This window comes from Peromyscus californicus, unplaced genomic scaffold, assembly GCF_007827085.1.
Source record: "Peromyscus californicus insignis strain IS unplaced genomic scaffold, ASM782708v3 Scaffold_18__1_contigs__length_77618521, whole genome shotgun sequence".
NCBI classification, from domain to species: Eukaryota; Metazoa; Chordata; class Mammalia; order Rodentia; family Cricetidae; genus Peromyscus; species Peromyscus californicus.
This window is the reverse complement of record NW_026294480.1, coordinates 26,352,835-26,376,093: the sequence shown is the minus strand read 5'-3', so window position 1 is coordinate 26,376,093 and position 23,259 is coordinate 26,352,835. Positions and strand designations below refer to the sequence as shown.

Below are 23,259 nucleotides of genomic sequence, written 5' to 3'. Positions count from 1 at the left end.
GTTTGAATGAGAATGGCTCCCACAGGCCATATATTTGAACTTAGTCATCAGGCAGTGGCACTACTTGAGAAGGATAAGGTGTGGCCTTCTTGGAGGAAGTGTGTCACAAGGGGTGGGCTTCGAGGTTTCAAAAGCCCAAGCCAGGCCCAGTGTCTTTTCTCCTGCTGCTGGCAGATCTGGACGTAGAACTCTCAGCTACTTTTCCAGCACCACGTCTGCCTGTGTGCCACCATGCTCCCTGCCATGTAGATGGACTAAACCTCTGAAACTATAAGTGAGCCTCATTTAAATGCTTTCTTATATAAAAGTTCCCTTGGTCATGGTATTTCTTCACAGCAATAAAACAATGACTAAGACACAAAACAAGGCATCAGACTGTAAAGCATTTGCAGGATGAAAAGAACTTGATGCTCTGTACACCTAGGCATTTACATTTTTTCCCATTTGGATCAAGTGGGTAGAAAGAACAGGCCCACACCAAGTCCCACAGGCCTTCAGATTTAATACTCTAAAGCTACTACAGATTCTAGAGCATTCACACAGAAAGGTTATTTGCTACTGAAACCCATTCAACAGATAAAATTACTCATTCATCTTCAGGTGTGTGAAAATGGGATAACACAAAGGGTACATTTCTTGTTTTTATTTCAACATTTAAAATATTCACAGGTGGAGTATTAGGTTCATTGACACCTCCATGGAAGATGTACCAAACAAAGCATACAGGCATTCCACAATTATAGAATTACATACTTCTCACTATATGCATGTTTTACACTACAATTTATCTGGAAAAACACCTTTCTTCAAAAAAAAATTATTTTTAGTATTTCACTACATTAGTTCCCACAAAAAGTGAACCACAAAGAATTCCAGAAGAGATACCTAAATATAACTCAACGGTTCTTAAGATTTTCAAGCTTTTATGGCAAGCACTGTGCTAACATTCCTGTCAGGAACACTTACATAAATGTTCAGTCCCTTCTCCTTCCCTCTGTAGCCAGGCCAGGATGCATTTTCCTCCATGATGTTCCCTAAGTTGCTGTCTCTCAGATATTATACAGAATAGATTGTTATCCCAGGATCTTGACTAGGTAATGAGGTAGTATTTCTCAAGGTTTTAGCATTTGTGAGGCAAAACAAAATATAGTTTTTCTTTTTCAGTGATTTGATTAAATGAAATGCCAAGGGCACTAGAAATTAGCCAAAGGCTGCTTTACTCTAAAAGATAAAGAGGAAAACCCATTTGGAAGCCTTGCTACTGAGCATATTAAAGGGCAAAACCTGAGGGCAGATACTAATTATTTCAGTATTATAAAACAAATAAGATACTTATGCTTTAAATATCAAGTCTTCTTCCTGGGGGAAATCTTACTATGATAGTCAGTGTTAATTGCCAACTTAACAGAATCTAGAATCATATAGAAGATGGGCCTCTAGGTATGTCTGGAGCATTACATTGATTGCTTTGAGGTGGAAAGACCTGCCCACTGTGGACTGCACCAGTTCATGGGCTAAGCCAAAGACTAAATGAAAAGGAAAGGGAACTGAGCATGCATTCACTGCTCTCAGCTTCCGGACTGTGGATGCAATGTGTCCAGATGTCTGGAGCTCCTGCCATTGTGACTCTTTGAAAATTGGTCTGTAACCGGAACTGTGAGTCAGTGATCCCTTTCTCCCTCATGTTGCTTTTGACAGGGCTCTTCGTCACAGCAACAGAAAAGAAACTAAGACACTTACTGAGGAGATAGGAGTCTGACCACAAAATAGAAAGACTGGACCCTTTCCTCTCAGTCTGAGTTAGCCTCTACTCTTTTAACCTAAATCTCCTTTTCTACACACATAAAGAAAAAGTCCAAGAACTCTTGTATACTACCTACTCTGTAACATTAGTGAATGAATTTAGCTATCAACCTTAACAAATTATGCCAAAGAAAGCTTTCTGCATGGAGATTTTATTATGCTAAGTAACTAGTAATGCCTAGGTAACAAACAGATGACAGCACCATCTCTACAAAGCAGATGGCTGAAATACACTCCTGAATTCATGGCCTAGGAAATTTACCTATTATTCCCTCTTTATCTAAACTACACTAAAATTGAGGTTTTATGTTCTAACTACCCTTTCTCTAAATGGCAAAATAATACTTTACAAAACTAATGTTAAATGTTAAATGTAGCACATGTTATGTTCCAAATAAGGAGAGTATCGTATCCCTCAAGAATGAGTAAGGTATATATACAATATTTCTTTAACACTTTGGTACCTATCAAGGAGAAATAAGTGAGATTTATCAATTTGCAATAACTAACACACTAAAAAGTTACCTAAAGAGTATCTGTGGGAGGACAGGTTAATCATATGAGGCCAGGCAGATGGATTTTTAAATTCAATCCTTGACAATTCTATAAAATGTTCAGACAATGGGAACCAAACCTGGTAATAAGATAATGCAATTCTGATATGGCAGCGCGTACTGGCAGTTAGAATTTACATGTCTTTAAACCATCCTTGTTACTTATTGTTCTACCTAGCACTGTCATACTGTTGTCACCAAATATCATGTGCACCATTTAATTTCAAGAAAATCCCTTTCTCATCACAGGCCAGGTCCCTTCAGTGTGGTGAAGTTTCTTCGTAGGCACTCTTTCTCTAAGGAACACTGCCCTATTCACTAGAGCAATAGTCCTGAAATCTGTGCCTGTCTATCATTGTGGTTAAAATGAAAACCAATGAACAGTGTCCATCAAACTTAGTTAGCATGAAGTCTAGAAGTCTCTTGTCCAGATTAAAACAGCCAAGTCTTTAAAATTGTCCACATAACCTACCAAGACAGTAAAGCTCAGTGACATGTCCACATATAATCCACATTCATTAGAATAGTAGGCCAGGAAGTTTCACAATTTTACTAAAGTCTAATCTAGTTTAACATCTGACTTTACAGACACCATCCCAGTGTGAATACGTTTACTAAGTGAAAGCTCATCAGACATCAAGTCACTATGTTCTGTAGACTAAGCAACACCTACACAGAGCTATGAGTAATGACATACACTTGCTTGGAGTTCTCATACAAGCCATGTTACCACAACTATCTGCTAAGATTTAACACAGTAGACTAACAATGACAGTTTGACTTTCCAAACCAGCATAATATATCCAAGTAAAGAGTGATGTAAAAATTGAACATGAAATAGTAAGTTATTAGGAAAACGGAAGAAAAAGTATTGTTGTGGAGAGGAAAATTCAACAAATTTAGTTAGAAAGGAAGAGACTGAGTATGCACTTCACAAAGCAATCCTCTAAGAAGCTCAATGCAATACAAATCCTTCTGAATGTAAAGGCCGCATCAATTATGTGCCTGTAAAGGTTGTTCTTTTGGCCTTAAACAGTAACTAGTCTTTTGATCAAAAAAGGCTACAACAGTTAAGATTGTAATGATCTGACTTTATTTTACACTAGGTAGAGGGCACAATGCAATTCTCTTTAATAAAGATGACATTTAGCTTCACTCAGAACATTTTAATAATGCACATTAAAAAAAAGTATTCACCTTACAAATTGTTCTGCAATCCAAATATACAACAGCTTGGAAAACAACATTTAGAAAACAAAAGCCAATGTAAAAAGACAGATTAAAACAACTACAACAGTACAGGTTTGATATGGCTCAGATTTTACAGTTTTCTTACTGCATCATCTATGTCCGAGATCTGTTCCTTCAGTTGGCTCCATTGCTCCATGTTTAAAGAAATACCTAAACAAAGTTTAAGAAATACAAGGTGAAAAATCAAGCTGCCCTGGGGATTTTGATATTCCCAAATATTTTATCAAAAGTGCCACTTTACTTATGTGGGTTTTTTAGTGCTGAGGACAGAATCCAGACCTCACACATGCCACATACACCCTCTATTACTAAGCTACTTAACCAGCCCCAAAACTGTCATTGTGAATGGCACAATACTAGAATATTGAGGTCTTGTGAGAGATCTATATTGAGATATTAAAATCTTACATTTGTTAATCCCAGTTCAAGTTTGTATCCAGTTTAACTTCCAATAGTGCATCTGCATAATGCATTTTGACCAATAAGAACTAATGATAATTTAAAGATTTTTCACAAATATGTGCAGGCTATGAGTCAGGACCCAGATTTGGCATAAGATACTGCCATTATTACATCCTATCAGTTCCAACATTTGTTCCACATTTCCACCAAAATTCAAGGTGTTTGGCTCTGTGCATCCATTCCACTTTGGGAAACTCCCTAGAGAGCGACTCATAAGAAACATGGTAGAATGCAGAGTTCAGATATAGATTTGAGTACACTCTGGATTCATGTTATCAGGAGGCAAAGCCCAGGCTCACTTTTACTAGCTGCATTTTCTAGGCTCAGTTTCTTAATCAGTAATTAAGACTTACACATCAAAGGGTGATATTAAACTGAATAATATGAAACCTTAGCATATTAACATAACATAATATCCAACACATAAGCAAACAATATTTTTAGAAAACTGCTGAGGGACCATGAAATTGCAAAGAATATAATAATGAGCAGCATGTAGAAAAGGCTTTGAGCTAACTGAGTTCTTTCAGTAAATGTTTGAAAGAATGAAATCTGGCATTAGCCACCTAGGAAAATCCTGAATGAAAACTCAGACAGGAATTAAACAGCAAACATAAAAAAGGAAGCTTTTAAAACAAACTCCAAAATTGCATGAAATAAGTGCCACTTTTAACAACAGGCGGAATAGTGCTAGAGAAGGAAGCATTTTCTTTCCTTTTATTAACAATCTGTCATTTACTTAATGAATGCACACATGCGTACATCTGTGGCCCACCTGTCCACAGAGTTTACAACAGTGTAGGCAGTATCCCTTCTCTCCTTTCACCTCTTGGGTGCTAGGGATCATCGGACCTGGCAGCAGTGCCTTTCTTTACCCGCTGAGGCTTCATACCTTATTAGCCCAAGATCAACCTAGAGCATAAAACTACCCAAATATAGCTGGTGTAGTGGTTAATCTTTTTAAAGAGTTTATCAGCATAACCATACCCAAAAACAGATTCACCATAACATTTCATTCACGTATATAATGTGTTTTCATTATGTTCACCTTCCACTCCCCTCTCTAGTACCCTTTGCTACTCCGGTTGATTACCTTCCTCTTCCCAACTAGCTCCCTCTACTTGTGTGTGCATGCCTTTGCCAATGGGTCTCATGAGTGTTGCTCCTAGAGCACGACTGACAAGTTAACAGTTAATCCTGTCAACCTGACAATCTAGAATCACATGTGGTAGGTCGAGAAGGATGTCTGCAGACAGGTTCAACTGAAGGAGGAAGACCCACCCTGAACGTGGATGGCACCACCCACCTAAGGCCCCAGACTTGATAAAAGGAAGACCAAACAGCAGGCCCCTCTTCTCTCCACTTCCTGACTGGCCCCACATGACAGCTGCCACGTGCCTTCAAACTGAGCCCAAGTAAACCCTCCCCTCATCTGCTTCTGTCCCATATTCTGTCACAAAAAACGTAACAATACAAGTTGTTCAACAACTGTTTTCTAGCTACTTGGTGACAGAGTGCTTCTACATGCTCAGAGGCTTGGGACTGGGGGAAGCACCAACGGTAAGAGGACAGGGACCCACTTGAAGGAGTCTGTCCTAAAGAACAGCCTGTCAGAGCTAAATCCAAAGGAAACACTAAACCCAGGATTTTTCCGTTTCTCATTTTACAACTTCCCAAGTAGTAGTAACTAATCTGCCTCAGAACTGATATAAAATTAAAAACAAAGTTAAAGTAAGTTAGCAATCAATTTAAAGTGACATTAGGATGTTGTTTTCCTAGGTTTCTTTACAAATTGATTATTAAAGGATCAACTAAGTAAGTCCAATTCTTGACCTATACACACCCTACAATAAGGTAAGTATGCAATCACCATTAACATCAAATTGAAGAAGTGAAACCTCACCTTTTCTCCCTGGTTTCATTTCACCTTCTGAGTCCATCCAATATTCTCTAATATCAATTAGAATTTTTCCTTTAAAGTCCCGAACACTGACGTATCTCATCTTCCCAATCTAGCCAAGGAGGGAAGAAAAAAATTCATAGAGAGCTGTTCACAATTTGCTGCAGGATAACACCACTTACAGTCCTGAAAATAAGTAATCAACTGTAACCAAGGGAAAATCGCTGCTTAAAAGAGACACAAGGAAACAAAGCAAATCTCCAATTTCCACATAGGGGGATAACATGCACATGTGTCTACATATGACATCCAGGAAAATGACTTCAGGTATCTCATTCTTTGCCTTGCCTTGAGAGGGTCTCTTACTGGTAAGGCTAAGCTGGTTGGACACAGAGAACTCAGGATCTGCCTGTCTCTGCCCCCTAGTACTGGGAATATGACATCTGTAACAAATCCAATACCTAATGTGGGTGCTGAGGATTCAAACTCAGATACTCATGTTTGTACAACAAGCACTTCTGCCTACTGGGCTATCTCCCTTCAGTCTCACTTTTAAATTTATGAATATTATTAATAAAATAACACAACTACTAAAGTAAATAGAATGGATGTCCTTTGACAAAAATATGAGACATGACATGTTCCAATAAACCCACTTTGGGATATATAACTCTCATGTACAACTTAACAGACTGGGTATACTCTGAGGAATGCATACTCAGAAGAGTCTCCTGTGTGAGTCCTGTGTGAACATCAATATGTACTTAGTGAGACAACATACACACTATGGTACCAATCCTGTAGTGTCCTCACTGTATATGTGTTCTATCATTGACTGAAACTTAAGAGGTATATATATATAACCATACATCCAAAAAAGACTGGCAGTAGGGTCTCCCAAAAGATATTTGCACATTCATGTCTTTAATTGCACTATTCACAACAGCTAAGTAGAAGCAACCCAAAAGTTCATCCTAAGATGGAAACACAAACAGAATGTGATTTACACATGCAAAGGAACACTATTCAGCCTTTATAAAGAAAACCCTGTCACATGTTAGAGCTCTGCGCTGAGTGAAACGAACCAGTCATAGAGTTACAGTAATACTATTTTATTCAACTTAAATGAGATGCCTAAAGCCTAATGCAGTCAATCTCATAGAAACCAAAAAGAAAAATGGCTCAGGAGACAGAAGTAGGTAGCGCTCTGTATGTTCAAGATTAGCTTGGTTTACACAGAGCAAGTTCCAGACCACCCAGTGCTACATAGTGAAAAGCTGTCTTTAAAAAAAAAAAAAGAATGTTGGCTTCACACAAACTATGTGTTTTGAGTGTCCTCACTTTCCAGATTCAGTAAATGTAAGGACAATGTGGTACTAAAGCAGATAGACATCAGTGAAGAGGTAAGAATGCAGCCCAGAAATAGAAACACATTTAAAAACTCACCAAGTTATTTGGAAAAGATCCAAGGTATTCAAAGGAAGATCAGCTGTGATTTAAAAGAAAATGGTCCCCATAAACTCAGAAGGAGTGGCATTATTTGAAAGGATTAGGGCATGTGGCCTTGTTAGAGGAAGTGTGTCATTGGGGGTGGGCTTTGAGGTTTCAGAAGCTCAAGTCAGGCCCAGTGTCTCTCTCTCTTCCTGCTGCCTGCAGATCCAGATGTAGAACACTCAGCTACTCTCCAGTATCATGTCTGCCTGCATGCAGCCATGCTTCCTGCCATGATGATAATGAACTAAATAAAGCTCTGAACTGTAAGCCAGCCCCAAGTAAATGTTTTCCTTTATAAGAGTTGCTGTGGTCATGGTGTCTCTTCACAGTAATAGAACACTGACTAAGACAAAAGTCTACCTAACAAAGAGAATTGAACAAGGGGCACCTTGACCCTTATCTCACATTATACAGAGAATTCTGTATGAACCAACAAGAAAACTTAAACTACACCAAAATACTGGCAAAAATGTTGTACCTGGTAAGGTAAGCAAAGTGACGAAAAAAGAAAACAAGCATTAATCATAGAGGAAAATATTGACACAACTTAAAAATTAAAGCCTTTCCTTAAAGAGAATTCAAGTAAGTTACCTTAAAGAAAATAAGATTAACCACATACTTTAAAAAATTCATTAATTCAGTCTCAGCCACAGGAAATTTGGTCTTTTAGGTGAGCCTGAGAAGCGGGTACAGATTCACCCCAAAAAGGCCTTGTGTTCAACTGATCCTTCTACAGCACAATTCCTGCATCTATGGCTCAGGGATCATTGTGCAAGAGGGGACAGAAAAATTAAGATCCAGAGGAACAGAAGTTTTCTGTAGGATTGTGTCTCTTAGAAATGTCAGAAATGCTATACACATGTGGCTTCCTCAACAAGACCTGAACAAGGACACAAATAGACATGCTAAGGCAGAAGCATGAATGCTAAGAAGGCCACAACCCTAGACAAAGAACTAGAAGCAACCAAGGAATGCTGAGAAGAAATGGTCTTCCCCAAAGAGCACCCCAATTATTTATCCAATACCAAATGACCAGCCCTGAAAATACACAAACAAGTAGCATTACACAGACTAAGCAGATTGTATTTATATATTTAGGTATATAAGAAAGAGAAAGAGTGTGTATGTATGTGTGCTGTAACAATTTAAGAACAAGAAATAGAGGCCATGAATTTGAAAGAGAGCAGGGGAGAGCAGAAGGGTTGGAGGGAGGAAAGGGAAGGGGGAAACTATGTAATAATTTTAACTCCAAAAAATAAGAAAATATTTTAAAACAAAAATAATAATCTGATGGGCAGAACTGGAGAAATTCAGGCCTATTAAAAATCTGAGTTTTTTAGGGGTAAAGGGGAGAGTAGCACATTTGAGACTATTATAACATCAAACATGTTCTCAAGGTCATTGCCTACAGGAAACAAAACTGAGCAGCAACAATAATCATCTTACCCCTAATGTTTAACTGAATTAAAATCTACACAACACCTATGTTAATAGATACATATGATTTATTTTCAGATATGTTAACCATGACTGATTAAAAAAAAAAAAAAAAAGCAAACAAAACAAAAGACCAAGAGGCAGAAGACAAAGGACAAGGCTCCAAGCCGGAGACCTGACGCCTGCCAAAGGCTCTGGCCAGCAGGTGCCTGCCTCTCTCCTGTCTGTGTTCATCCAATCCATTTCATTATGTCTCCTGGGTTGTTTTCTGACTCCTTTTAAACTACATTGTTTTTGTCATTTTTCCTAAGCCTAAAAATAAAAGATCACTATACTTGGTACAGCAAAGGGCTTATATCCAAAATACAGCCTTACAACTCAGTATACCAGTTTTGTTTTTAAATAGGAAAAAAAGAAAAGAAAAAAAAAAAAACCTGAATAGAAACATTGTTCCCAAAAAACATAAAAATAGCCAAAGAGCCGGGCGGTGGTGGCGCACGCCTTTAATCCCAGCACTCGGGAGGCAGAGCCAGGCGGATCGCTGTGAGTTCGAGGCCAGCCTGGGCTACCAAGTGAGTTCCAGGACAGGCGCAAAGCTACACAGAGAAACCCTGTCTCGAAAAACCAAAAAAAAAAAAACAAAAAAAAAAAAAAACAAAAAAAAAAAAAAATAGCCAAAGAACATGATCAAAGATACACAAAAATCAATGCAAAATAAAACCACTTTGAATTCCCAATACATACATTTTAAACTAAACTGAATAAAATGTAAAGACCAAAACACCAAAGATGCTGAGCACCTAGGATATTATACTGCCAATGACAGAGTAAACCAATACAACTTACTTGGAAAATAATGGTTTCTTATAAAGTCAAATATATAGCTATGATTTAGCAAATAAATATGGTTTTTACCCCCTCACACACACACCACCCACTCCCCCGCCACCCCCTAGCCAAAAGCATACATAAAGACTTGTACTAAGAATATTCATGCCAGGAAGTGGTGGTGCCCACCTTTAATCCCAGCACTTGGGAGGCAGAGGCAGGCGGATCTCTGTGAGTTTGAGGCCAGCCTGGTCTACAGAGCTAGTTTCCAGGATAGCTAGGGCTGTTTCAGAGAAACCCTGTCTCAAAAACAAAAAAACAAAAAGATTATTCACAATATTATTCCTAGTAGCCCAAGACTCAAAAAAAAAAAAGCCAAATGTCTACCCAGGGTAAATAGAAAAACAAATTATAAAATAATCATACAAAATGACATTTTAGTACACAACCCAGTGTTAGGAAGCCATCTTTAATAAAATAATTAATTGCTTATCTGTGTGGGTATGTGTATTTTCTTGATAAAAATGAAAAATATAGAAAATATATAGTCACTTAAAGAAATAAAAACAAAAAAACAATGGGCTTACTGTTTTCTCTTTCAAAAACCCCATCCTTTATCTATCTTCCTAATGCAAATGATCAAGTCACTACTATTAATAAAAATGCAGGTCTCCTTTAGTACTGTGCAATCAATGGGACTCTGAAAGCCAATTTGAAAGTAAGAACTATGGTTCCTCCTAGATACACACTTTCAAAAGATCACCTGTTGATTGGCCTTAGGCCCTAGGATTCACAGGAACCTTTCCACATGAAGATTTAGGAACCAATGTGATTTTTTCCTTAGTGAGAAAATCATCCCTTAAAAATAAACCCCATTCCCCCCCTCCAAAAAAAACTGACAAAACAAAATCTTTAAAATGTGGGTCCTGGATTCTTTATAAAACTGGGGAGTAGAATAGGAAAGATAAAAATCTAGAGACAAGACAACTGTGGTATCACACACTTGTGATCCCATCCTTGGGAGATTGAGAGGCAAGATGATCACAAGTTCAAAGCCTCACTCAGCTACAATAGCAAGTTCACAGCCACCCTAAATACGAGACCCTATGTAAAACAGCAAAGGAAGGTAAAAGGCTAGAAATGAGCTGGACATGGTAGCTATGTCTATAATCTCAGCACTTGAGGAGGAGGCAGGAGGACTGCTAAAAACTCAAATCCAGCCTATTCTACATAGGGAGTTCCAGGCCATGTTTGATATTATAATAGTCTCAAAAGTGCTACCATCCCCAACTCTCCCTCAAAAAACCCTTCAGATTTTTAACAGGCCTTTTAATAGTAAAATTCCAATGGCCCTTCATTCTCTTCACTAAGTACTCCTGATACTCAGCGAGACTTTCCAGGCTTCCACCACAAAGGCTCTATAATTCATAAACAACCCCAGTTCTTTCCCACTTCAAGATATTAACTCAATTTCCTGCTCCTGAAAATGCTTCCTTTGTCCACACACTTTGCACAGCTGGCTGAACCTTCACATCTTAAGATTTAAATGCTACTTCTTTTTAATGAGATTCCTCACACTTACTCTCTCAAATAATCTGCCCACTATTTCTCAGGCTTTATTGTAATTTTTACTATGCATGTGTATGTAATTGTGGTCCCCTTAAATTCCATGAGGTTACAGACCACATTCCACATGGCTTACCAGAACCTGGCAAAGCCTGAATGAAATACAGAACACAGTAAGCATCCAATTTATTATCCACTCAAAGCAATAATAGCATTTTTTAAATTCCTCATCACATACTTTCACCTATGTTCTCTATCAAGTAAACAAATTTTGACCCTAAATTACACACAAGTCAGAGGATTTAAGCCTGTAACTAATTCTACGTTCTGTCTATTTAGTTTTCTTTCACCATTTTATCTCAACTTGCATCCTCTTTCTTCTCTCATCAACCATTTGAAAACTACTCACACACTGTCATCCACCTCCTCTCTTTGGTTTACGCTTTCTCTGATGTATGGCTTTTTAGTCAAGCATATGTAGACTCCAACAAGAATAGTTCCCAGCCAAGATTTCCAGGTGCTACTAGAGACCCTCAAGTGATTGCATTCACTATCAGGTCTACCTCTTCATCATGGCATCTGTCCTCTGGTCCACTCTTCATTACCGTCTTTGTAACCATCACTATCTCTTCCTTCTCAATACAGATTAAAGTCTCTAATTACCTCAGCAATCTCACAGCATCATTTGTTTACAATGCCTCATCTCACAAGTCATTCTTAAACAGTGAAGCAAAACCAGGCCTCTTCCTGTGTTTTCAAATCTCTCACTTTATCTATTCAACCTTTTCTTTTTCCAGCTTACATTCATACTCAAGGCCTAAACATGCTACCAAGCACTTTACACATAAACTATATCCCTAGCCCTCTGTTTCTTATGAAGCCTAAGTTAGGCCATTTCTCTCAAATACTATCAAATTTATACTTTCCAGCCAAATACTCAAACCTACCTACTTAAATCTGCTTCCCAAATGTATAGTTCTAGATCTTCTTTTGGATTTCTCTAACAATTAGATGTGCATTGTTTAAATATAGCAAAACTAAAGACTTCTAGACTTTACCTAATAGCCCAGAATTGAACAATTTACCTTGACTTCCTATTCATTTGTTAATAAACATCATTTGTTAAAGAGATGGCTAAAGAGATGGCTGGTCTTCCAGAGGTCTTGAGTTCAATTCCCAGCAACCACCTGGTGGCTCACAACCATCTATAGTGGGATCTGATGCCCTCTTCTGGCAAAAAGTCAATAGAGCACTCAAATACATATATAAGTAAATAAATCTTTTTAAAAATAAAAATAAATAAACATCATTAGTCAAGAGGATCACAACACAGAGACTATAATGTGCTATCAGATCAAGACATTTCTGGTGTTCTTCAGATCACTCAAGGGTGTTTCCACTGGAGTGAATGCAATCCAACTTTACCTGAAACATGTTATCATCTCTGCTGCTGCTACTCTGCTTGGAAGATGCCAAAGCTCTAGAAGTCTCACCAGGCTTCTGCTTCTTCACAGGTTTTTCTGGAACAACTTGCTTTTTCCTCTTTAACTTGAAAGAAAAGGCAAGAATACACACATGTCAAGCTCAAAAGACTTCATTACCTTTAAAGAGTTAAAGAACCAAAAAAATTTCTTGATTCATTAAAAGAAAAATATGTACATGAAAAAAATTTAACTATGAATCTAGTCTGCACTTATAACTAATAATTGTTTCTAAACTCTGTTCTCAGAGTCCCCAAAGATACTTTAGATATTACAACAGTGATTTTGTGGCCCAGAATCCATACAATACTTCTTTGGAAGTGGGAAGGGAAGTGGCCTAAAATTTTTTAATCAACTTTTGAAAATCAAATTTACCAAAAGCTTTCCTTAAAAAAAAGTATGGTGGTATGCCTTGTAACCCTGAGGTTGAGGTAGAAAAACTGAAGATCAAGGACAGCCTAGGCTATACACAGTGACTTCCTAAAAAAAAAAACAACATATCTATGACTAAGATATGAATACTTACTAACTCCTGGTATATTCCAAAAGGAATCTGAATTGTTTTCAAGAATGTATGCTTCCAGCCTGATCTACATAGCAAGCTCCAGGCTGCCAGAGCTACGTAATGAGACCCTGTTTGGGGTGGGGCACAATACATGCTTAGGAAAGGAAGATGATATTTTATGCCAGGCACTGAAAATCAACAACTCAAAAACTTCAATACAAAGAACACTGAAAATAGACAGTGATATGTTAAAATTTGTAGCTAGAGTTTTCCTGCCTGGCCCACAGTCAGGACAAATCTCTCTCACCTGCCAGTCCCACAACCACTCAGACCCAACCAAGTAAACACAGAGACTTATATTGGTTACAAACTGTATGGCCGTGGCAGGTTTCTTGCTAATTTTTCTTACAGCTTAAATTAATCCATTTCTATAAATCTATACCTTGCCACGTGGCTTACCGGCATCTTCACATGCTGCTGGTCATGGCGGCGGCTGGCATGTCTCTGACTCAGCCTTCCACTTCCCAGCTTTATTCTCCTCCTTGTCCCGCCTATCCTTCCTGCCTGGCCACTGGCCAATCAGTGATTTATTTATTGACCAATCAGCAACACACTTGACATACAGACCATCCCACAGCAAAGATTAGCACTCAACCTCATAATATTTTAGAAGCAGCCTTTTATATATCCTCATTCATAGAATGAGCTAACAGCTAAAAAAAAAAAAACTCACATAAGCTCCCAGCCCAAACAGTAGAGGGCAGACATGCTCCTTCTTAGTGGACAAATACAAACTATTTTAATGTTACTAAACTTACTTTATTAAATTTGATAAAGCTAGGTTAAGAATACACATAAGTAAGCTATCAAATGAAAAACACAGGTGCATTTAATGTAAATGCTTACAAGTTGTTCTAGATGAAACAAACTACAAAAGTCAGCTCAGCAAGCAAAAGGCAATTCTGTGGACTGGTACATGCCCAGCAAATAACTTCAATATAAATTAGTTATATAAACATACTTAGATGTTACACTGATACAAATTTTACAAAGATTTCTTCAAGTACAGCTAGGTATGGTGTTTGAAGCCTTCCTAATTTCAACTTACAAATGATATATATTCTATCTTTACATTCATAGGCTCCAGCTTTCCCAAATTTCTCTATAAAGAGCTCCCCTTTGTTATGTAGTGCAAAGGATGGGGGAAGAAAAAAAAAAACTTTAAAAAATTTTTTTAAAAAAAGGAAAGAAAGAAGGAAAAGGGGGGGGGGGGGTTTGCTGCTTAAAAAAAATTCATAGAACAGGCCCCCTGTATCCCAGGTGACCTTGAACTTCGGATCCTCCTGCTTCCACCTCCACAGCACTTCTGAGTGCTAGGCCAGCACCCTAACAACTGCACATCACTAGCCCCGCTTGCTGCTTTAAACATCTGCAAACCATAGGTCTACTAATTACCTATTTTCCACAAAACTAAACAAAGAAGGAAGAATGCAATTTGTTCAATTTCTAGGATATGAATGTTTATTCAGAGATGAGTTTCTATCAAGATACAGCTGTGTGGAAGGAAGTCTTGACCACAAGATGGGCTGCTCCGTCACACTTCACTGATGTGATCAATTAAGTGGAATGAAGTTGACAAAACAGCTGTCACCTACCACGGAGAACGTTTTTTCTGACAAAATGGGTCATTTTGTGTTGGCTGTGCTGGATGACTTTATTTACTAGAAGCAAGTAACTTTCAAACTTAAAATGTACCAAAACTAAGATTGGGGGGGCGGGGGGCAGCAATGACTGAGAAAGCCATCAAAATTAGTGTTTTCATTCCAACTTCAGTCATGCAGCCCACTAGGGACTTACTACCTACAGATCAGGCAGACTTTTAGGAGTCTGATTTATTGCTATTATTTTGTGTGTGTGGTACTTGTGATGCTTGTATGTGGCATGAGGTCAGAGGGCAAACTTGGTATAGTTGGTCTCCTCTCCTACCATGAGGAAAAACGGGGACCAAACTCAGGTTGTCAGTTTGGTGGCAAGAGCCTTTACCCACTGAGCCACCTCAGCAGCCTAGACTAAGCAGGTTTTTGAATGACACAGATTTCTAAATAATGGTAAGTAGTGTCTTCGGCCTAATTAGAATCGAGTGCTCGAGTCTAAAAAAGCATTTCTGTGGCTTTAGGGTTACTAAAGGTGCTCAATAGAGTATTTGTTTAGTCTGAGCTGGGCCTATGCTCACAGCTACTCAGGAGGCTAAGGCATGCAGACAAGAGTCCAAGGTCAGCCCAGACAACTTATTGAGACCCTGTCACAAATAAAAAGTAAACCGAGGGCTAGGGCACTTGCTTGGGATGCACTGGGACCCCAGACTGAACCCCAAGTACAGCACAAAGACAACCTCTTATGTCTGACTTAATGCCTGCACATGAGTTTTGAAGCTCCTACTCCACTCAAGCAGTCCATCTGTCATCTACCATTACAAAAATACCCTTGCAGATCCTCTTACATTCTGAACCCAGCATTGGTAGCACAATCCCAGCCCTCAGGGAAACCTGAGGTGGTTGGAGGTAGTCAAAACCTATCTAAAAAGACCAATAAGCCTTTCACTTCAAAACTGAATGCCAGCATTATAGAGGAATTAATGCACTACAAATTTGGTACAGTAAAAGTTACCTTTTTTTCAACCTCGCTGTCAGAATCACTGCCTGAAGAGCTTGAAGAAACAAGTTCCTTTGATTTAGGCATTCTGAAAGAAAAATACATTACATGAATAATTTACAAGGTGCTTTATTACCTTCATCTTAGCTCTCTCCCAGTCAAAAAACAAAACAACAACAACAAAAACACCCAAGAAGTTCCATGGCTCATTCTGCCATTTTGTGGTACTGGAATCATTACACTGGCCACATGTGTAAACTGCAAATAACAAGCACAGCCAAATACTCAGAGGCCAGTTAGGACAAAGAAAAGCCATGTGCACATTCCTTCACCTCTTTCTCAAAGTCAATGAGTCTTTTTAAGAACTGATTTTAGAGGGGTTATAAAGTTTATGGGTAGACTGTAAGAAAGCAGCTGAGAACAATCACTTTAAAATCAAAAGCAATGTACATAATTCCACTCACGCTAGGATTAGACCTAATGTAGCTCCAACATAAGACAAACAGCTTGTCTATGAAAGTGTGATACCTAATTAATCTTGCCATTATTACTCATCTTTTATTTGTATACACTAATTTTCACTTTGTGGCCACACTATCAAAATAACAGGCAATAATCAGAGTTCACAATGTTAGACACAGTTCACAGTATTTTGCACTCATTTTTCTACTTTGGTAAATAAGTAAAATCTGAGGGCTTTATGTGCAGAGCAAAACTCACCAGAGAGACACACAGCCCAGCGCTTGTTTACTTAGTGCCCAACCATAAAACGAAGGGCAGACTATCTTAAATCTAACCCAAATTTCAAGGAATCCTAAGGCATGTCCTAACTCCTTTTCAAGATTTTTATTCCAGATGGCAAAAAGCTAATTACCAAAGTATCTTTTTCTCTCTCCATCTCAAGACTATTAGTTTCTATATGGCCTAAAAGGCCTAATAAACACAACACAAAAAGACTTCAGATTCCCCCTCCCACGCCAAAAAAATTATAACCCAGCTCTCTAGACCAAACTGGCATTCAATGTTCCAGAACATAAGGCCAAGGCAAAAGTGGGCTATCCAAACCCTGACCATTAACTCCAAAACGCTCAAATCAAGCCAGCACGACCATACTGGTCAGTCCATTAAGAGTAAACACAGCGGGAACAGCAAGGCTCATAACCAGGTTCATCCGCTTTTCCTCTTATTGCTGCTCCATTTCACAACCCAGTCGCCCAAATCAAGTTAGTTTACTTTCCCATGCTAGCTGTTCACGCAACTGGCCAAAAAAACCTATTTTGAAAAAGAGAATTAACCTGAACAGAAACCATTTTTCATCTGTAAACTGCCAGCCTTACCTATCTTCCATTACGAAAAGCTGTCTAGGGAACTGAAATGATTTCAAAGAACCACGTCATTATCTAACCTACATCTACCCAGTAAGAACACAATGTCATGGTAACTAAAGCCAGTCCTTTCTTTATACTTTGACTTGTAACTTCAATGAGGCTTTACTAGGTTGCTTTTGGGGGGGGGGCCGGGGTAGGGGGGTGCTTCGTGATTCGAGCAAATGGTAACTAAAGGGGTGACTTGCGTGGGGGAGGAGCAGAGACAACATCGCAGCGCGCAGGGCACTGGAGGGTGGGAAGGCGCGGGGCGCCTGGGGGGGGGGGGGGGGGGGTCGCGGCCCGGAAGCTCCTCAAGGCCCCGCGGCGAGGGCTGGGGCTCCAACCGGTCTGAGGAAGGGGGCGTGGGGCGCCGAGAACGTGCGGGTGAGGAGGGCCTTGCGCCAGCGCCATTTTTTATCCTCGCCCGGGAGCCCGGCCATGGTCGCCTGAGGCGCGCCCCCCTCCCCTCGGCCCGGCGGGGCCACCGTCCCCGAGGCCTCCCTTCCTGAGCCGGTGGTCCCGGTCGGGGGGTCGGCGAGCGCAGCCGCCAGGCGGATCGCCCGCGCCTCCGCCCGGAGCCCCGCCACATTGTGCTGGGCGGTGCGCGCGGCCACCCCTCGCGGATCCCCGCCCGCCCGCTAGCCCGCTCGCCCGCGCCCACCGCCCCGGTTCGGCTCCCGGCGCGGCCGCCTCGCGAGGCCCGCGGCGCGGGGGCGCGGAGGCTCGCCACGGCTGCCATTTCTCGCGGCCGTGGCGGCCGAGGGGAGCGGAGGGTCCGCGGCAGCCTGGCGGGGACACCGGGGTCGGCCTGGCCGCAGCCCCGAGAGATGGGGCCTGGGGGGGGTCCCCGCGCACTCACGCTCCGCTCCTGCCGTCCAACAGCCTCTAGCTGGCTCGCTCGCTCCGGACTGACAGAGAGCCGGAAGTGACGGCAACTTAGAGGCTCTGGCTCCGCCCAATGGCACCAAGGACACGTGACGGGGGCGTGGCCTTTCCGCCCAACCGACGAGCCGGCCCTTTCCAGGGCCTTAAAGGGACCGCCGCAGATCCTGAAATGGATGCTCCTGAAAGGGAGATGGCGCCACGGTGAGATTGCCCTAGAGACTGGGCCTCACCTGGAGAGAGAGCGAGGTACAAACGGAACATGAATGACGGAGCTTGGCGCTTGCTAAGTAAACGCTGTACTGAAATGAAGGCGCTATACTGAGAAAGAACAACGTGCTGACCCATTTGCCCACAAATCTTCCTGTGACTCGGGCTGCTAAAAATCAGAGGAAACAAACCAGAGGCGCAGTATTTAATTCCAGAAGGTCCAAGAAATCTTGCAGATCTCCTAAGCCGCGCAACTTTATTCCTAAAATGAAGTTCTGGGGGTGCCAAGTAGTGCTTTGAATCTCAAATGCCCTCTGTGGGCTCATGTGCTGGGGACCTTGGCTGTCTGTCAGCTGATGGCCTTTTCGGGAGAGATTGGATCCTGGGGGCTCTGCCCTAACCAGTGAATTAATGCTCTCATGTAGTCACAATATGATGGCATTATTACGAGGTGGCGAAGAGTAAGCAGAGCCTCGTTGGAGAAGGCCGGGGTGTGTCCTTGGAGACTCTCTCTTACCCTGGCCCCGTCCTGTATCCCTTTCTCTCCGCAGCTTTCTCCTCCACAGGTTACCATGGCCTTAGTGTTCCGCCTCACCGCCAGCCTAGAATAACAGGAGCTAAGTACCATAGACAGAAACTGGGAGCCATACTGAATCTTTACCCCTTTAAAGTTGCCTACACACGGATACAGCGTCCAACAGAAGAAATCTATCCCACAAGCAGACAGTTTAAGATAGGTATTTGATGATTTCCTACTGGAGCCAGCCCTGAATATAGAGCTGTTTATCACAAAGATTTACATGAAGCATTGTACAGATACTGATCCTCGTAACACTCCCAAGTTGACATGGCCATTGTCTCCGTGTTACACAGCCACAAAAGTTAATAGGTGATGCAAACCCTGTACTGAGTCACACCACTGCCTACTAAGGGTAAGGAAGTGCCCAGCCCTCCCCTGCTGAGTGCAGTGCCCAGCTAGAGCAACACTGTCAAAAAATGAAACAAGGGAGGACTTGTCTAGGAAGCTCTAAGCACAGGCCAATGTACCTATAGGTTGCCCTGGAGAAGATCACTGTGGACGATATGGAGGGATCTGCCTGGTGCTGAAAATACCTCGGTGTGGGCTGTGGTTACACAGGAGTACGCAGATATAAAATTTCACTTACAGTTTGTGCTTTTTACAGTGTATAGGTATACTTCAATAAACATTCAAATAAATAAATAAATCTGTTAAAAATTGAATTGTAATCTGGCACAGAGACTGTAGTTATAACAATAGTAGAGACTAAGATGGGCCACTCAAGTCCAGCCTGATCTCAGCTAAATCACCTTTCTTCAAGCTAAAATTTTACAGCAACTAACACAACTGAACACTAACGTGTGTGTGTGGGGGGGTGGTAAATCTAATTCTTAACATGTTTAAGATTTAGAATGTGGGGCAAAGGGGAAGGAATGTCAAAGGGTAAGAGAGGGACAGAAGAGCAAAAGGAGGGAGAAGAACTCCAGGAGAGAAGCCCTGTCGCAGAGGTAGCAGAGAAGGCAAGGTAGGGGTGGTAGATTAAATCCTGAGAAAGCACTGCAATCTTCTACATAAGGAGTTACCCCAGTCCTGTGACCCTCACCCACTCCACTCTCATGGAAGAAGAATGCTATACTGGCTGGGCAGTGGTGGTACATGCCTTTAATCCCAGCACTGGGGAGGCAGAGGCAGGCGGATCTCTGTGAGTTCGAGTCCATCCTGGTACCTCTACACAGAGGGAGTTCCAGGAAAGGCACAAAGCTACACAGAGAAACTCTGTCTCGAAAAACTTAAAAAAAAAAAAGAATGCTATACTCTAAGGGGAGCTGTGGGGATGGAATAGACTGAATGGTATATGTTAAGGGAGTAAAGGCAGAGACAAGAGGAGACCATAGTCTTGTACAAGTATCCATCTCTGAATCTTCAGAATTGTTGACTTATAAAAAATGCAAACAAAAATTCAAATAGATTCTCTAAAATATATTTTGTGAAGCATCTAGTCATAATAAAAATTAACACTGGCCAGGCAGTGGTGGTGCACGCCTTTAATCCCAGCACTCGGGAGGCAGAGCCAGGCGGATCTCTGTGAGTTCGAGGCCAGCCTGGACTACCAAGTGAGTTCCAGGAAAGGCGCAAAGCTACACAGAGAAACCCTGTCTCGAAAAACCAAAAAAAAAAAAAAAAAATTAACACTGACAGGGCTAGGGCTCAGTGGGTAAGAACTGGCTGTATATGCATGAGAACCTTGGGGTCCCCAGCATCTACAAGCTGGGCATGGCAGCTCTCATCTGAAACACTAGCACTGGAGGACAATGTGGGGAGTAGATAGGAGAGTCCCTATGCCATGGACAACCAGACTGGATGAATGAGAGCTCCACATTCACCAAAAGACCCTGTCTCAAAAAATGGGATGAAGAGCAGTAGAGGAAGACATCCAAAATCAGTCCCCAGTCTTACCCATGCACACAGTGAGCATACCTGCACACACGTGTAGACCCACACACACACAACACACATAAATCAACATTGGCATTGAAGGTGCCTGAAGAGGTCAGAGGTGTAGAGCTCTCTTGGACCTGGAGTTACAGGTGGTTGTAGTCATCCATTGTAGGTCATGAGAATCAAACTCTGCTCTTCTGCAAATCAGTACATGCCGGTAACCTCTGAACCATCTCTCCAGCCCTTAATATTTTAAATCCCTTGAAAAATGTAACTTTGGGGCTGGAGAGATGGCTCAGTGGTTAAGAGCACTAGCTGCTCTTCCAGAGGACCCAAGTTCAATTTCAGCACCCACATGGCAGCTCACAACTGCTCCAATTCCAGGGGATCTGGCTGGCACCTTCACAGACATACATGCAGGAAAAACACTAATGTACATAAAATAAAAATAAATCTTAAAAAAACATAACTTCAAAATCCATCTAAATTGTGCATATAACTAATGTTAGCACACTTAAAATTTCAAAGTATAGTGGTATATGTGTATAATCCCATCACATAGAAAATTGAAGCAGGAGGACTGCTATGAGTTTAAAAACCACTCCAGGCCAGAGGAGTGCACTGGATTTCCTGGAACTGGAATTACAAACAGTTGAGAGCCACCATGTGGGTGCTGGCAATCAAACCTTGCTCTTCCGGAAGAGCAGTCAGTGCTCTTAACCACTGGGCCATCTCTCCAGCTCCTAAAACCTTTTCTTTTTTTGAGATTTATTTTATTTGCCACCGTGTGCATGGGCGAGTAGGAATATGTGTGCACATGAATGCAGGTGGCTGTGGAGGCCAGAGGTATCAGATTCCCTGGAGACAGAATCACAGGTAGTTTTGAGTCGTGAGCTGCCCAACATGGGTTCGGGAACTGAACTTGGGTCCTCTGCAAGAATAGAAAACACTCTTAACTCCTGAACCGTCTCTCCAGGTCCACCTTTTATTAATATAAGTTTGCTTCATACTCGTGACCTGAAATTCTTTTCCTGTGGCATAAATTGAGGTTCTTGTTTCGAATGAGTGGAGGTCTCAGAAAGGAACTCTTTATGAGGTAAGTAAGCATAAGGAACAGCTTGGTACCCTGGGACTCACTCCACTTGGCTTGGAATATTCACACACTCATAATAATGCACTTGACAGCCTACGTCTCTTACCTACATGCCCTATGTACATGCATATCTCCATTAACCTAGCAACTTAGATGCCCACCTGTGGGCTGGAGAGACCACTCAGCAGTTAAGAGCACTGACTGCTCTTCCGCAGGACCCAGATTCAATTCCCAGCACTCATATGGAGACTACAAACATTTGTAACTCCAGTTCTAGGGGATCTGACACCATCTTTTGGCCTCCATGGGGCACCAAATGCATGTGGTACACATACATATGGGTGAAACACACCAACACAAGTAATAAATCTTTAAATAAAAAAGACTACCACACACATCACTTTGCATGCACACTCTACTCTGAACAATGAAATAAGTTTTTCTTTCTCTTAACAACTATCAAACTTGTGCATATTCTATTTTAATTATGCTCCTATCGTGTCTGATTATAAAGGTAGGGGAGCTGATCAGATCTGAACTGGTTTTGAGTTCATGCACAATAAGGAAAACTGTCCTCTAAGTGAACTTTTAGAGAGAATCCTCTACTTACCATCTTATACATATTCATAATTGAGCACGCATGTCATTAAAATCAGATACATTCCAGGAAGAGACATGCTCAGTGGAGAAAAGGTTATACAATCTGAAAACTGTCAATCAAAAATAGAAAACCACCTAAATTATGCCTAGTAACCACACTTCCCCTTCCTTTGAACCCCAAAAAAGGAAGACTTCCTTGAACCCCATAAAAGAAAACCCCATACAAGAATGAATATTCTCACTCCCGTGGCCTGCTGTCACTCTTGACAGGGTATTTTTCTCTGAGCTGTCCTATCACTTCATTTTGGAAGGCAGTTTCCTTGCTACTTTGCTACCTGTGTTCATTTTTATTCCAACACTTGAATAAGAGGCTAAGACCCCGGAAACACCTGGCCCAGGCCCTGGCCACAGTGACGGCCAGGCTGCTCTCGCTGGCAGCATCCAGCAGTGTCCACGTGTCAGCCACTGCTATTTGACCCATACCCTCCCCACACCATTGTGTGAGCATGTTGCGGTAGAGCCCTGGAGTCAAAGGTGTTGGGCTTTGGGCCATTAAGCTATTAGAGTTGCAGGCATAAATTAGAAACTTAAATAAAATGTGCTTAGTCAGAAAAAAATCTGTTCCCACCCCCACTCCACTTAGATGTTTCTGAAACTGTGAAAGGGAAGAGTCAGAAGGGACAATTCCTCCTCCGTGTCTGAAAAGGAGCTCACGT

At 41.2% G+C, this 23,259-nt stretch overlaps 1 protein-coding gene across 8 annotated transcripts in view; it reads right to left on the bottom strand.

Moving 5' to 3' along the window:
• Positions 1-628: 628 nt before the first annotated feature.
• Sub1 (SUB1 regulator of transcription) overlaps positions 629-23,259 on the bottom strand; it is a 122,827-nt gene continuing 100,196 nt past the window's right edge. For 6 of the 8 annotated variants that reach the window (XM_052743109.1, XM_052743110.1, XM_052743105.1 and 3 more), the window contains exons 2-5: positions 15,949-16,021; positions 12,721-12,843; positions 5,974-6,082; positions 629-3,758 (exon numbers count right to left, since the gene is read on the bottom strand). In XM_052743109.1, coding sequence (XP_052599069.1) covers positions 3,679-3,758; positions 5,974-6,082; positions 12,721-12,843; positions 15,949-16,020 — 384 coding nt within the window. In that variant the 5' untranslated portion in view covers position 16,021 and the 3' untranslated portion in view covers positions 629-3,678. Of the gene's footprint in view, positions 3,759-5,973; positions 6,083-12,720; positions 12,844-15,948; positions 16,022-18,159; positions 19,556-23,259 lie in introns of those variants that run through there. The other 2 variants (XM_052743112.1, XM_052743107.1) reach the window with 2 other exon arrangements.